The sequence below is a fragment of the Macaca fascicularis genome, chromosome 12 (genome assembly GCF_037993035.2).
Source record: "Macaca fascicularis isolate 582-1 chromosome 12, T2T-MFA8v1.1".
NCBI lineage: Eukaryota > Metazoa > Chordata > Mammalia > Primates > Cercopithecidae > Macaca > Macaca fascicularis.
The window spans coordinates 55,293,280-55,309,920 of NC_088386.1; the positions used below are offsets into that span (position 1 = coordinate 55,293,280).

The 16,641-nt window shown below is 39.0% G+C and overlaps 1 protein-coding gene across 4 annotated transcripts in view; it reads right to left on the minus strand.

Moving 5' to 3' along the window:
• The window catches only part of LY75 (lymphocyte antigen 75), a 94,660-nt gene that overhangs the window by 50,583 nt on the left and 27,436 nt on the right, over positions 1-16,641 (minus strand). For all 4 annotated transcript variants that reach the window (XR_012421151.1, XR_012421152.1, XM_005573280.4 and 1 more), the window contains exons 12-15: positions 16,016-16,215; positions 14,423-14,565; positions 6,516-6,597; positions 1,835-1,903 (exon numbers count right to left, since the gene is read on the minus strand). Coding sequence is in view for 2 of the 4 variants with exons in the window: in XM_005573280.4 (XP_005573337.3) it covers positions 1,835-1,903; positions 6,516-6,597; positions 14,423-14,565; positions 16,016-16,215 (494 nt within the window). In the remaining 2 variants the exon portion in view is untranslated. The remainder of the gene's footprint in view (positions 1-1,834; positions 1,904-6,515; positions 6,598-14,422; positions 14,566-16,015; positions 16,216-16,641) is intronic.

Here is a 16,641-nt window from a genome sequence, read left to right on the forward strand (position 1 = left end):
TTTGTGGGGGTTCTGTGGCAGGTGAGGTAAGATTTTCCTTACAGAACACTGCCCTGGTTGGGCTTGTTCCTGATGCAGGTTGCATTAATATCTCTTTATTTATTTGGTAGATTTTCAAATCTCTCCATACTTGGCAACTCTATTTCCCTAGAACAGTTTATTGTACCAGTGTTCTCAACACTCCTAAAAATTCCATAAGCTTCTCTGAAGTTCTCACCTTTTCTTATGTTAAATTGGGAATCTATAAAAATGCCATGTATTACACAGTTTATTACTAGAAGAGTTACTTTGAAAATCGTGCTTTCCTGTGGCTTTGAGTTCTTATTTGCCTCAGCCTTCCTGTAACATTTCTGGTCAGCCACCTTGTTCAATCTCTTTCTTGGACTACAAATCAAAGATATTACCTGATGTCTCCTCCATCTTCATCTTTTTTCACTCTATATGTTGGCAGTTCCTCCAAATTCACTTCTTGGCCCTTTTTTTTTTAAAAAATATACATTTTCCTTTCAACTTAGGACTCTTGATCTTAACTTACCATAGCATACATCTTATAGCTAGCTTGGATTCAAAATATCTAAACTAAAACATACAATTTTCTCCATAAATCAGTACCCTTTCTATTTCTATAAATGCCTAGTCATATAGCATAGTGGTTAAGAGTACCACACCCAGACACACTTGGGTGTAAATCTCAGTTCTTTCAGTTTAAATTTACTCCATGTAAGCTGAAGTAAATTACTCACAGCTCGAATTTCCATGTGAGATGAATATAGTAACAGTGCCTACCTCACAAGATTGCTTATGTGCTGTGTGACATATGTGACATGCTTAGTACAGTGGCTGCCTGATAAAGGAATTAATCAGATCAGTGTTAACTGCTGCCATCATCATCATCACAACCACCATAGACCATCACCATCACCATCATTATTATTGTCTCATAATAGTCTTGTTCTTGCATAAAACTTGTATTTCGCCTGGCAAAGTCCTTACTCAATGGTGTCGTAATTGCTTGTTTACTTGTCTTTATTTTCTACTAGACTTCAGTTTTGTGAAGACAATGGCTATGCCTTGCACCTTGTCACTGTTCTATCCCCCAGTGCCTCACTGACCCCTTGGACTGTTTATGAAATGGATACATGAATGCATTCTGCAAAGGAAGATGCCTAACCGGTCTTTTATGCCTTCCAATCTTACCTGTTGCATGTTGTCATCTGTCTCAAGATGAATCTTCCTCATACCCTCCTTAGTTCATGTGACTCTCCCTACTCAGAAACTTTAAAAAATGCCCTGTTGCCTATCTAGAAGTATAGAAATTCCTGAACGTGGCATCAATCTGATTTCCTAATACTGTTATCAAGGACAGCACCAATGAACACTTCTTGATCTGTATGCTGTTCTCCTCACTGCCCTCTTCCTTCCACTCCCACCTTATTTTATGCCACTTTCTCATACCATCCCCTCATGAGAAAGCCTTACTCTATCCCATCTGTAGAAACTCTATCCATCCTTAAAGTCCCAGTTCAAGTCCTACCTCTTTCTGGAAATGGCCATGGGACTCACTTCCTCCTCTGAATTTCATTAGCCTTCCTCAGCCCACTCATTAGGAGCTTATTACTGCATGGTAATGAGGGAGGTTTTCTTGAATATGAATTTTATCCTCTCAAATGAAGTGTAAGTTAGGCTGCTGAGGGCCAGGCCATGGGTGTGCTTATCTCTCACCACATCTAACATCATGCTCCACACACAAAGACACTCCATGGATCCATTACTTGATTGCATATGGTGATGGATTTATGTTTTAAATATGCAGATTTTCCAGCACTGTACTGACCTTGACAGCAGCACAGTCTCTGATGTCATAATCCTGCTGAAACTCATTTGGCATGATAATAGTAGACACCTGAAAAGACAAGAGACGCTTGAGAATTTAAGACTGATGTATAAATATTTGCAATTTAGATGTAATTTAGGCAGCCTTAATCACTCAAGTGTGTTCATATGCCACAGAAAGAAAACTTTTTCATCTCTTTTTTATATCATGATGCTGAATCATGAGAGGACTTAGCAAATGGCATAATGTCATAAGTTTCCAAACAATGGAAGCCACAGTTTCAGAAGTTGAGGTTAATGGTGTATTAAGTTCGCCACTGGAGTCATAGAGAATCAAGCTTGCAAAATGCTTTTCTCATTTTTTTTTTGCACGTGTTGAAATGCTTGTTATTTGATTAACTAATCTCAGGTATGCTCCAATTTAAAAATAAATTCAAGGAGTTTTACATTTAGAAAGAATAAAAAACGAGGTGACACAACTGTAATTTGGAGTAAATATTGAATATCTGAGAATAGTTTTGCTCCTATAACCATTACATTAATATCTCCTTAGGATAATATAAACATGTGGAATAATAGCAAGGATTTTTTAGAGGTTTCTTCAAACAAATAATTTCCTCCAATAAGGATACTTTTGGCCAGGCACAGTGGCTCATGCTGGTAATCCCAGCACTTTTGGAGGCCAAGATTGGCAGATGGCTTGAGCCCAGGAGTTCCAGACCAGCCTGGGCAACATGGTGAAACCCCATCTCTACAAAAAAATACAAAAATTAGCTGGATGTGGTAGCATGTGCCTGTGGTCCCAGCTACCTGAGAGGCTAAGACATGAGGATCAATTGAACCCAGGAGGTTGAGGCTGCAGTGAGTCACAAGGGCAACACCACACTCTAGCCTGGGTGACACAGCGAGACTCTCATCCCCACCTAGTCCCCCCAAAAAAAGATATTTTATTTTTTGTATTACTCTTCCATATTTAGATAATAAAAAGAATAGCTTCTCACTATAAAAATGAAAATAAATAGCATAAAGAGAAAGCTTTGAAAACAATCACTTGTGGCCAGGTGTGGTGGCTCACACCTGTAATCCCAGCACTTTGGGAGGCTGAGATGGGTAGACTGCCTGAGTTCAGGAGTTTGAGACCAGCCTGGGCAAAATGGTGAAATCCCGTCTCTACAAAAAAATATAAGAATTAGCTGGGCATGGCTGAGCACGGTAGCTCACGCCTGTAATCCCAGAACTTTGGGGGGCAGAGGCGGGTGGATCACAGGGTCAGGAGTTAGAGACCAGCCTGGCCAATATGGTGAATCCCCGTCTCTACTAAAAAATACAAAAATTAGGCCGGGCGCGGTGGCTCAAGCCTGTAATCCCAGCACTTTGGGAGGCCGAGACGGGCGGATCACGAGGTCAGGAGATCGAGACCATCCTGGCTAACATGGTGAAACCCCGTCTCTACTAAAAATACAAGAAAATTAGCTGGGCGAGGTGGCGGGCGCCTGTAGTCCCAGCTACTCGGGAGGCTGAGGCAGGAGAATGGCGTGAACCCGGGGAGGCGGAGCTTGCAGTGAGCCGAGATCGCGCCACTGCACTCCAGCCTGGGGCACAGAGCAAGACTCCGTCTCAAAAAAAAATACAAAAATTAGCTGGGCGTGGTGGTACACGCCTGTAGTCCCAGCTACTCGGGCAGCTGAGGCAGGAGAATGGCGTGAACCCGGGAGGCAGAGCTTACAGTGAGCCGAGATCACACCACTGCCCTCTAGCCTGGGCAACAGAGCGAGACTCCTCTCAAAAAAAAAAAAAAAAAAAAAAAAAAAAAAAATTAGCTGGGTGTGATGGTGGGCGCCTGTGGTTTCAGCTACTGGGGAGGCTGAGATGGGAAGATCGCTTGAGCCTGGGAGGTGAATGTTGTAGTGAGTTGAGATCGCACCACTGCACTTCACCCTGGGTGACAGAGTGAGACCCCATTTGAAAAAGAAAAAAATCATTCATACTACCCAAAGATGACTACTATATTTATAGCTTTATTACTTTTTGACTATATATAGAAAGACTATACATATGAGTTTTTAAAAATAAAAAGAAGATTTGTAACTTGTCTTTCCCTTACTGCCTGTATATGACTCTATTTTCATTTGACACATAATTTTAATGGTTGTATGATATGTGAATGTATTTATTTTATTTTTTAAATTGGCAGATAAAAGTATATGCATTTATCATACACAACATGATGTTTTGAAGTATATATACATTGTGGATTGACTAAACTTAGCTAATTAACAAATGCATTATTTCACATAGTTATCATTTTTGTGGTGAGAACACTTAACATCCACTTTTAGCATTTTTCAAGAATCTAACATATTATTAACTATAACCAACTTGTTGTACAACAGATCTCTTGAACTTATCCTTCCTATCTAAATGAAATTTTGTATCCTTTGACCAACATCTCCCCAGTCCCCCACCTCATCTGCCCCAGTTCTTGGAAACCACCATTCTACTCTCTAGTTCCATAAGATCCATTTTTTTTTTTTAATTCCACATCTCAGTGACATCACATGGCATTTGTCTTTCTGTGCCTGGCTTTTTTCACTTAACATAATGTCCTCCAGGGTCATCCACATTGTCACAAATGGCAGGATTTCCTTCCCTTTTATGGCTGAGTAGTACTCCATTGTGTACATGTACCACACTTGCTTCATCCATTCATCTGTTGATGGACACTTAGGTTGATTTCATATCTTGGCTATTGTGAATAGTGCTGCAGTCATCCTGTGAGTCTCTTAAACATTCTGATTTCACGTCGTTTGAATATATACCCAGTAGTGGGATTGCTGGATCATGTGGTTAGTTCTATTTTAAATTTTTTTTTTTTTTTTTGAGACGGAGTCTCGCTCTGTCACCCAGGCTGGAGTGCAGTGGCCGGATCTCAGCTCACTGCAAGCTCCGCCTCCCGGGTTTACGCCATTCCCCTGCCTCAGCCTCCTGAGTAGCTCGGACTACAGGCGCCCGCCACCTCGCCCGGCTAGTTTTTTGTACTTTTTAGTACAGACGGGGTTTCACCGTGTTAGCCAGGATGGTCTCGATCTCCTGACCTCGTGATCCGCCCATCTCGGACTCCCAAAGTGCTGGGATTACAGGCTTGAGCCACCGCGCCCGGCCTATTTTAAATTTTTTAAGGAATCTTCATACTGTTTGCAATAATGTTTGTACTAATTTACATTCCCACCAACAGTGTGCAAAAGTTCCCTCTTCTCTACATCCTCACCAACATGTATCTTTTGTCTTTTTTATAGCAATCATTCTGACAAGTGGGAGGTGATAACTTACTATGGTTTTAATTTGCATTTCCCTGATGATTAGTGATGTTGAGCATTTTTTCATATGACTGTTGGCCATCTGTAAGTCTTCTTTTGAGAAATGTCTGTTCAGTCATTTGGCCATTTTTAAATCAGGTTGTTTTCTTGCTATTGATTTGTTTGAGTTCCTTATCTACAGTCATGCACTGCATAATGGCCTTTCAGTCAACCACAGATGGCCTACATGTATGTTCCTGCCTCCATATGCTTGTGTAGATAGTCTTCCTTGGAAGGTCTATCCTTCCTCCTCTAGGCCAATCTGAATACTGGCATTCAGATCATGGCTAGAAATAAATGTTAGCCATCCCTTGAAGATGTGTTCCCACAAGATTATATTTTTACTGTACCTGTTCTATGTTGTCATTGTGTTACAAATCCCTACAGGATTCAGTACAGTAACATGTTCTACAAGTTTGTAGCCTAGGAGCAATACAGAGCCTAGATGTGTAGCCTATGTGTAGTAGGCTATACCATCTAGGTTTGTTTAAGTATGTTCTATGTTGTTTGCACAAAACCGCTACCTCACAATGCATTTCTCAGAATGTATCCCATTGTTAAGTGATGCATGACTATATTTTGGATACTAATCTTGTATCAGATATATATATATATATATATATATATATATATATATATATATATAGGATTTGCAAATATTTTCTCTTATTCTGTAGGTTTTCTCTTCACTCTGTTGATTGTTTCCTTTATTGTACAGAAGCTTTTTAGTTTGATGTAATCCCATTTGTCTATTTTGGCTTTTGTTGTCTGCGTTTTTGAGTTCATATCCAAAAAAATCATTGTCCAGACCAACGTCATGGAGCTTTCCCCCTATGTTTTCTCCTAGTAGTTTCACAGTTTGGGGCCTTCCATTTAGTACTTCAATGCATTTGGAGTTGATTTTTGTATATGATATGAGATAAGGGCTTAATCTCATTTTTCTGCCTGTGGAAATCCAGTTTTCCCACTATCATTTATAGAAGAGACTGTCCTTTTCCCATTGTGTGTTCTTGGTATCTTTGTTGAAAACCTGTTGGCTATAAATATGTGGATGTATTTTTGGCCTCTCTATTCTGTTCTGTTGGTCTATGTGTCTGTTTTTATGCCAGTACCATGCTGTTTTGGTTACTATAGCTTCGAGGTATATTTTTGAGCTCAGGTAGTGTGGTGGCCTCCAGCTTTATTCTTTTTGCTCAATATTTCTTTGGCTATTCAGGGTCTTTTTTGGTTCCATATAAATTTTAGGTGTGGCTGTATTATTTAACAAACAACTTGTTATTGAAACAGTGCTTCCATACTACCTAAAACAAAAATGTTTTAACTTACTGGTGTACGATCACTCCATTGCCATGATCCTTGTAAATCTGGGCTCCTTTTATTCAAACCAATCCACAGCCAACGCTGGCCACTATGTAAAAAGCAAGTGTTAAAAATACGAGGACAATGCTTGGCAAAAATATTTAGCACTCACATGTCTAAAGTGCGTCACTAATTGAAAAGCACAGTTTCAAGCAACATAAAGAAGTCTTTTGAAACGAAACTAAGTCCTTAATATGGGGTAGCTACATAAAAAGTACCATACTTTTAAAACTACATTTTAAGCTGTTTTCTTCATATGAAAGGCAAAAACCATTCTTTGAATTTTAAGAGGAAAAAAGACTTTTACTGTAGTGCTTGAATATTAAAGAATATTTTCAGATACACTCAAAAGCAACAATGGCATTTCTTTAAAGTGTTTGTCTATAACACTATCAAATAATCTTCTTTAAAATGCAGAACTATTTGGCTAAATTTTTGTTAAACAATAGTTGAAACATAGTTGAGTTCCTACTACCCACCAAGTTTAAAGTAAACAAGAATGTGAGTATTGCTTATGTGCCAAAGAAATACACCAGAAAAATATATTAAGTAATCATTTAAGTGATTATGCTTATCATCTATAAGTATTATACTTTTATGTAAAAGGCATTGAGCTAGGAGCAATGATGACACAGAGAAGTTTAAGACCTACATCTACCCTCAAATGTAATATGAAATAGTGATAAGATATATATGAACAAAAAACTAAAGGCCATTTATGAAAGCTATCAAATGAGTTGTACACATTTTAGATGATACAAAAGTTCAGAGAAAGGAGAGGTCACTGTGGACTGCAGAAAATGAAGAAAGACTTCATGAGGTTGGTAGGACAAAAGATATTCTTCAAGGGATGGCTAACATTTCTTTCTAGACACGATCCGAATGCCAGTAATCAGATTGGCCAAGAGGAAGAAGGGTAGGCCTTCCAAGGAAGACTATCTACACAAGCATATGGAGGCAGGAACATATATCTAAGTAATCTTTCCCCTCAAATACATTTATGCTCTGGCCAGGGATAAATATACAGCATAAGTAGACGTGATATAAGCATAGAAATTTTTCTCTGCCTCTAACTCCATTTGAAAATATTTTCTAAAATTTATTACACTTTTGGGTGACAAATAATAATCCATATAATTTAACCTTTTTTGTTGGCACATATGTATGATCAGTACATGTGTGTATACATATATAAATGTAATATGCCTGTAAGTATAATATAGAATACATTTTAAAGAAGGGGTAGATTTCAAATCTAAAAACAATGCATATTCTCAAGTTCAGCAGAATATATGGAATATATGGAACATATAGCTACGAGTCTACAGAGAAATATCATAAGTTCATTTTAATAAAATGTACTAGTGAATCAAAGGCTGAAACAAAGAATTTTAAACTAATTTCTTATTTTTAAATAAATAATTGCTTTTCTTTATTTCTTACCTTTATTCAACATTCCCTCGTATTTTAACAACAATAAGTACTTTTTCATCTTTTCAACCTCAAGGTTTTTGACTTAATGCAATGGAATATGAATGAGGACTGTCCTGTTTTGGTTTTCATTGTTATACTGTTTTCTTCCACAGAGAAAGATCCACCAATTTGTGGATTTAAGATATATCCAGTGGAGACAATCAAGTCCAGTTTAAATTTAGCAGCTAAAGAGGAATTTGCAGTTTATGCCTTCTGCTCATCAGAGCTCTCTTACAGGCTTCTGAGTGTATCAGACCACCCGAGTGCTGGATTTCTAAACCACAGGGTCTAGACAACTGGCATATACAGCACAGTTAGAGCCAGACGGCTAAAATAGAGAGTCAGTTAAGTATTCTTCCTCATATTTATTTGGGGGAAATAACTTCATTTCTCCCAAATCTTTGCATACTGTATATTTGGGCCTGGGGAATTCGTGTAGAATTTTGTGTTTCCCTAAAGTAAGCCTTAGCTATTTTATCTTCTTTACACAATCCACAATACAACCAGGAAGACAATCAAAGATCATTTGTCACCTGCATTGCAGAGGCTCCCACTGGCAGCCTTTTTAGAGGTTTGTCCTCAACTTTCTAGGCTCCTTAAGCCCTTACCCAGTCTTCTCTCAGCTAATAGCTCCCCTTCCTTCTACTTAGAAACATCTCTGCTTTCAAGCCCATTTCTGGCTCCTTTACTGCATCTCAGAGGACAGTTTCCTAGAGAAGAGTTTGCTCGATTGTCCAAAATTTCTAATCTCTACTACTTTCTGAAACTGAGTTTCATTTGAACACAGAAATTTACAGATTTCAGCTTCATTTTAAAGAACTCTCTAACATGTCATAAATACAGAAAATAATAGCTACGTGTATGTATTTTTTTTGTGTGCGGGATCAGAAGTGGAAAATATTTCCTCAATTGTAACTCATTCCTGGTTTGACCTAGTTGAGCTGTAGGAAGATAAAGGGAAGAAGAAACTGGCTATCACATTAATCATTGCACACTTCCAATGTTAATTTTAGAAAATGTGAAGGAAAAAATTGTACCCGATCATAACCAGGGAATCAAGTCAAACTGAGATTCCCTCTTTCTCTTTACAAATTCCTGGGACTCCAAGCACTAAGTATATGGTTTTAAAACTACTGGGTTATGAAGAGATTGCATAAAAGGTTAATATGTGTAATTGTGTTAAAATTCCTATTCTCAATCAAATTTCCTGCTGCATCTGGTTGCTAAGGAAAACAGTATGTCAGCCATAAGCCCCAATAAATACTATTTGATGAGGGTGCTTATTCTACAAAGCCTTAGATTTATGTCTAAATCCATTCATGCCACATCACAGGAGGCAGTGTACACAGCAGCAATGGCATCGCAAACAAGGCTTTCTTCTCTAAACCTATGGCTATTTCTGCCCTACAATGGCTTTCCCTGTTGGGCTACCATTAGGAGTTGCAAAGATCTTAGAGCCTTAATGATTTGGTGCACCATGAATCTTTTTCCCTGAAATACAAATAGAGATGTGGAACTTAGATTGTGAGAGGTACAGCAGTAATCTGACTTAACTCCTTGGCATGCAATACACAATTTGGGCAATAGATATCTTGCTGAGAAAGGTCAATTCCTGCAATAAAAAGCCAAGGCATCAAGGAGTACGCTTTAGAATCATTTTCTAATATAAATGGGTTTGCTTCCTTCTTTCCTTTAAGCCATAGTTACAATTTTGGTTTTAGAATATGTTCTGTAAGCACAGCACAGGCAAACACTTTCTTTATTATGGAGAAGTTATTAAGCAAACAACGCAGTATGCTTACTATGGCATTGTGTTAGCTGCTAGGATCCAAGTACAAATAAAATACAGTTCCTACGAGTGAAGGGATTATGGAGATTTGTTTTTTCTCTGTGCTGTTCTGTTTTCTAAATTCAATATACATTATTTTTATTAGAAAAAAATTAAACATAGTACATTCTATGGAAAATAGGTTTTGTAAAAGCTATATGTGTAGAGATGTAAGTAAATGGAAAGGGTTTACATTAAGTGTTTACTATGTTTATAATCAGGAGCTAGGATTTGAGGTGATTGCTTCATTATCTGTTTTTATCTTTTCCAAATTTTATATAATGAACTTGTATTAATTTTTTAAAGAAGGGAGTGCTCAACAAGTGTGATTCAAAACAAAGAAACAAATCATAAAAGTTTCCTTTCATGTTTTGTTTCCTGGTGTAATTCATTCTGTATATGGATGCTCTTAATGGTCATTTCTATCACATATGATGTTCCAATGTTTTCTGCTTATTGTTTCTCACAAATATCTACAACCTCATTGCTTAGTACTTATCCACGGCTCTTCGTTCCAGTTAGGGTTACCAACCGCTTGCTTGGAATCTAGACCTTATATCAGCATTTTACTTAAAAATACTTTACCTGGATAGTATGATATTGTCTGTGTCAAGCTTGAAATCTAAGGGCCGTTAAGTTGCCCTGCTTGAAACTTACATGTCAGGAAGTATTGGTGGTGTATTAGAAAGGCCATGCCTCACACATATACACCGTGGAATACTACTATGCAGTCATAAAAAAGGATGAGTTCGAGTCCTTTGTAGGGACATGGATGAAGCTGGAAACCATCATTCTGAGCAAACTATCACAAGGACAGAAAACCAAACACTGCATGTTCTGACTCATAGGTGGGAACTGAACAATGAGAACACTTGGACACAGTGTGGGGAACATCACACACCGTGACCTGTCATGGGGCGGAGGGATGGGGGAGGGATAGCATTAGGAGAAATACCTAATGTAAATGATGAGCTAATGGGTGCAACAAACCAAATGGCACATGTATACATACGTAACAAACCTGCACATTGTGCACATGTACCCTAGAACCTAAAGTATAATTTTAAAAAATGCACATGTACCCTAGAACCTAAAGTACAATTAAAAAAAAAAAAAAAAAAGAAAGGCCATGCTCCAGAGGTGGCCATCATGAGGACTTCCATGATCACCAAAGTCACACTGGAAGCTTTGGTCATGAGCAGAGTGAATGTGAGAACTGGGTTAATGTCGCTGAAATTGGAAGCTTGTTCATCGGCATGATAGTAGGATTGGGCTCTCATTGGTGAAATATAAGTTATTTGAGATGCGGGGATTAGCTAAAATATTTAGAGAAACTCTCACACTTCTCAAGAATATATTAGAATTTTGTGAGGCCACAGCCTGTATCTTAGTAGGGCTTGATTCTAAACAATCCCACATCCAGTCATTGGGTCCTATGACTGTGACGGCCTGATACTCACTACAATGGGAACAGAATGCTGCCACATCTGCTCAAGTAAACCTGTGCAAGGTGATAGTTAAAACACCAAAAAGGACAGATTGCTGGGATGTTGTCAAGCTTACAAAACAGGTTGTATAAGATGTTTTGTGTCTGCTTCAATAAATGTTTGCATAGCAAATGTCTGTATGTATGGAAAATTTTGGTCTGAATTTTGTATTTGTTATAATCTATTCTCAAGGTTGAGGGAATAGCTAACACTCACCTCAAAAAGAACCCGAGAGTTGGTATTTAGTATATACAAATTACCTTGGGTCAGTCTGCAGTGAAATTTTGTATATTAATTTCTAACACTAGACAATGATGTCTAGAATACCTGAGATTCTATGACAGATGCTTAATAAATAAATCTTTATGGAACACAGGTATTGTATTTTACATTAGGTTTCCAGTACACTGTAGTGAAACTACATTCTCTAATGAGAAAAACACAGCAGAAGCTATATTAGAGCAAATCTGGGCCAGGCACTGTGGCTCACATCTGTGATCCCAGCACCTTGGGAGGCCAAGGAAGGTGAATCGCTTGAGCCCAGGAATCTGAGATTAGCCTGAGCAACATGGAAAAAAACCTGTTTCTACAAAAAAAATACAAACATCAGCTGGGTGTTGTGGCATGTGACTGTAGTCCCAGCTACTTGGGAGGCTGAAGTAGGGGGATTACCTGAGTCTGGGAGGTTGAGACTGCAGTGAGCTGTAATTACACCACTGGACTTGAGTGACAAAACAAGACCCTGTCTCAAAACACAAAACAAAACAAAACAAAAAGCAAATCTGGAAGATATGGAAATTTCCAAAGAAAATATTTTATTCATTTATTTTTTAGAGACAGCATCTCACTCTGTTGCCCAAGCTGGAGTGCAGTGGCACTATCTTGTCTCACTGTATCCTTGAACTCCTGGGCTCAAGTGATCCTCCCGACTCAGCCTCCTGAGTAACCAGGACTACAGGTGTGTGCCACCATGCCCAGCTAATCTTTTGGGTTTTGTTGTTGTTGTTTTTTTATAGAGACAGGGTCTCCCTATGCTGCCCAGGCTGGTCTCGAACTCCTGGTTTCAAGCAGTCCTCTCACCTCAGGCCCCCAAAGTGCTGGGATTACAGGCGTAAGCCACCACACCCAGCCCAAAGAAAAGACTTTAAAAATCGCTCAAAATCTTACTTCCTAGAGATATAATAGCCATTACCCTTTTTGATATATTTTTGAAGTCTAGTTTAAGTGTAAATAGTATATGCTTTACTCTGATAATTTATCTTTTCCTCTGCTTAATATATATAAACATTTACACATTATAGTATTATTTTTATCTTAATGTGCAGGAGATGAATTTCAAACCAAGATTAACAATAGTGATGATATAGGATCCTTACCTTTTTCAGACTTTCAGGAAAATGCACTTAACAATGCTTCATCATTAAGTGTGATATGGCTATTAATTTGAACTATTCTTCTATTCTAATAAGAATTTATATATGTTATATTTATTAAATGTAAGTGTATATTTATGTATTAAACCAGGAATGAATAGTGGATTTTACCAGATGCATTTTCAGCACCTATTAAGATGATCACATGACTTGTGATTATTAACTCAATTGCTATTTGAGTACATATGAGACAAGCACATAACATAAGCAAGGGAAGTGGGGACAAGAAGTAATAAATTAGAGACCATGGCAAATTGGAGAGTCAGACCCATTTCTGGAGGCCACCAGCTACTCAGTACTAATTTATTTGTTGCATAATGAAAATGTTGCTAGTTGCTTTAATTTTTAAAATTAAAAAATTTTTTAAAAATTTAATTTTTAAAGGATTTTTATTAGAATTTCACAATTTTGTAGTATTTTGTGGCCCCTTCCTCCCAGGAAAAGAACATTATAGTCTTAGAGCTGGATAAGTACTAATTGGCAAGTTTTGTTTTAAGTCTCTTTCAAAAGCGCAGACTTTATTATTGAACAAATTTGCAGACTCGCACTTCATCAAAACTGAAAACGGGCTGGGCGTGGTGGCTCACGCTTTCAATCCCAGTACTTTGGAAGGCCAAGGTGGGCGGATCACCTAAGGTCAGAAGTTCGAGACGAGCCTGGCCAACATGGTGAAACTCCTTCCTCTCTGTATATATATGTATATATGCAGGTATATGTGAGTGTGTATAGACACAAATACACACACAGGCACCTTGTTTTTGTTTTTTGTTTGGTTGTGCTTAATGACTTAAGATCAAACTCCTTCCCTGGCAAACAAGGACATTCCAATTTCATATCCAAATCCCATTTTCTAGCTAATTTTTTTTTTTTTTTTTTGAGACGGAGTCTCGCTCTGTCACCCAGGCTGGAGTGCAGTGGCCGGATCTCAGCTCACTGCAAGCTCCGCCTCCCGGGTTCACACCATTCTCCTGCCTCAGCCTCCCGAGTAGCTGGGACTACAGGCGCCTGCCACCTTGCCCGGCTAAGTTTTTGTATTTTTAGTAGAGACGGAGTTTCACTGTGTTAGCCAGGATGGTCTCGATTCCTGACCTCGTGATCCGCCCGTCTCGGCCTCCCAAAGTGCTGGGATTACAGGCTTGAGCCACCGCGCCCGGCCTCTAGCTAATCTGTATGACTCATTTCTCCTTGACCATATCTGTACGTTCTGGTCTCAGTTCCTTTGCTTATGTTCTGATTTTTTTCTGGCTCCTTCTCCTTCTCCTATCTTGCCTTTTGAAATAATACCTACCTTCCAAGAATCAGCCTTCTTTATGACACTTTTCCTGGTTATACTCCCAGAAACACTCCCTCCCCCCTCTGAATTCCCGAGGCCCTTCCTTGCCTATGTTCTAGATTTTCTGCCACACATTGCTGTTGGACTTTATTAAACAAAGGGTAGGGAATACATTTCATTCACCTTTAGATTCCTCATAGTGTCTGCATATTAAGAGTGCTTGATGTTGCATGACTGCTAAGCAACAAATGACCTTTCAGATAATAAAACATGTCCATTTTTTTTTTTTTCCAACAGGGAGAGAGGGTAAGGACGTGCCAATTTTGAATATCTAGAGGACATCAAATTCAGCATAGAAATTCTCATTCTAAAAGCATTACCTGAACTGGTCTGTTAAAAAGTGAAGAAATTCCTTTATTTCATCCACACGGCTGAAGCTAGAAAGGTGTGCTCCAAGGGCTTGGCAGAATCGTTCAGCTTCTTCCCAGTTCCTCTTTCTCACAATTCTTTCTGCATGGAATACCTTAGCAAAATATAACGTTAATTTGTTTTCTGGTATAATCTTAAAGTTTCACAGTGTTCAAGTCAATTACTGTCACATGTGTGGGCCCCTGAAATGAATTCTGAAAGGTGTAATGGAGGCACAGGTAAATGCACAGATACTGAGACACAGACTAGTCCGGCTGAAAGTGCCAACTCAACTGAGGGCCAGCACAGATGCCAGTCGCTGTGGTCAGATGGATGGCCTTCCTCAGCCAGACTGGGGAAGTGGTCCAACAAGATCCATGTTCTCCCGTATTCCTAGGATCTTGAAAGATAAAATGAACCAGTAGGCAAGGCTGTAAACGATACATATACATGCTTTGGGAGTAGGCTTTGGCAAAGAAATGTGCTAACAATAGAAATTTTGAATATAAGACACTGTGACCCACACAGAAATAGAACTATGTTCTGACGAGGAAGAACCAAAGAGCAGTCTGCACTGGTGTGTGAACATTGACAGAAAGTGGCAAAAGTAAACCTGGAACTTGGGCTGTTTCAAAAGAAGAAGAAAGGAGAAAAAGAAAGAAGAAAGAAGAAGAGGAGGAGGCGGAAGAAGAGATGATGACACAAGGACAGGCCAAATTACATTTGTCCCAATTTTTCAGTTCCTTGTAATATAATTAGATGGTCTTGCTACAACCCCCTGGTGGGTGGAGTACACTTCTTTGTCCCTTGGCATGGGGCTTGGCCATGTGACTTACTGTGTTGATGGGATATTAGTGGAGGTAAAGTGAGCAGAGGCCTGAAATGTGCTTATATGGTTGGCTTGCCTTCTTGGGCTCCAGCGATATACCACGAGAATAACCAACCCCTGCAAACTGCTGCCCTTTCAGCCTGAGTCCTAGAATGAAGGGCTGGAGCCCAGCACAGCTGACCTGAAGTTGGGAGCAGAGGTCACCGAACTAGATCAGTCAAACCCTAGATGGCCTGGAGATCTGTGAGAATGTGAGGCTATATGTTTGTTGTCATAGCCACCGAATTTTGGGGTGGCATCTAATGGTTTGTTTATGGGACTAGCTGACTGATGCAGACCCAAATATATAAATATAAATACATATATAAATATATATATATAATTTTTTACACTATAAACAGTGCTGGAGCTATCAATTTGACAACAAGAATTAGAGGAATATGAGGATCATAGGCAGAGCGGCAGTATGGCATATAGTATACCAACTTACTGGGAAAAAAAGACTTTGGGAAGGAGCCAGTTCTTGGGCCTGCCTTTTCGGGTAGGACACGTGCAGGGTGTGGGGCTGACCACCTCATGCCAGAGGTTCGCGACGCCCTGCCAAGGACTCTGTGCTCCAGAGCACTTTAGTTAGGTTACATAGGACTATGGAGAAGAGCATAATTTGTACAAGGACACGAACTAGGATAGTGGAAAAATAACTTCATTAAAGGATAGAATGAGAATGTCACTTTACCTTATAACAAGAAAGACTTGTGGGGAAACTCTGCCATCCTTCAGGACAGGGGTCATCAGGCTTAGGGGCTGCTTCTTCAGGCTCAAGGGGTCTACTCATTTTCTTGCAAATTGAAAGTGCTTTGAAGCTTCTGCAGTCCTTCACCTCCCACTTTCCAAGAGACTTTCCAGTAGACATAGCCACGCAGCCGCCCGGGGAAGCTGGGATTGAAGTGGAAAGCTCAATTAACAATTAAAATGTTAAAGTTCAAACATCTTCTAGTGTTCCTACTCTTTATTTCAGCCAAGTTGGGGAGAGAGAATAAAAAGACATGGAACAAAGAGAGGAAAGAAATGTGTTGTTCAGAATAATAATGATAGGTGTTTACTATTTGTAAAGTACTTTTTGAAAAAGATTAATCCTCACAACAAACCTATAGGGGGGATTCTATTGTCATAATTTGAGGTACAGTGAGAATTAAGTGACTTGTTCAAGGTCATAGAATTAGTAAGTGGTTGCCCCCAGGATTTGTGCCCAGGTGGTCTGTTTCTAGAGCTGTACCCTAAATACTATTGCTGCTTAGGATAGTGGTTCAAATTAGCTTAACAACTTTGAGCAGTTTTTAAGCAACCTAGTAAACCTCAAAA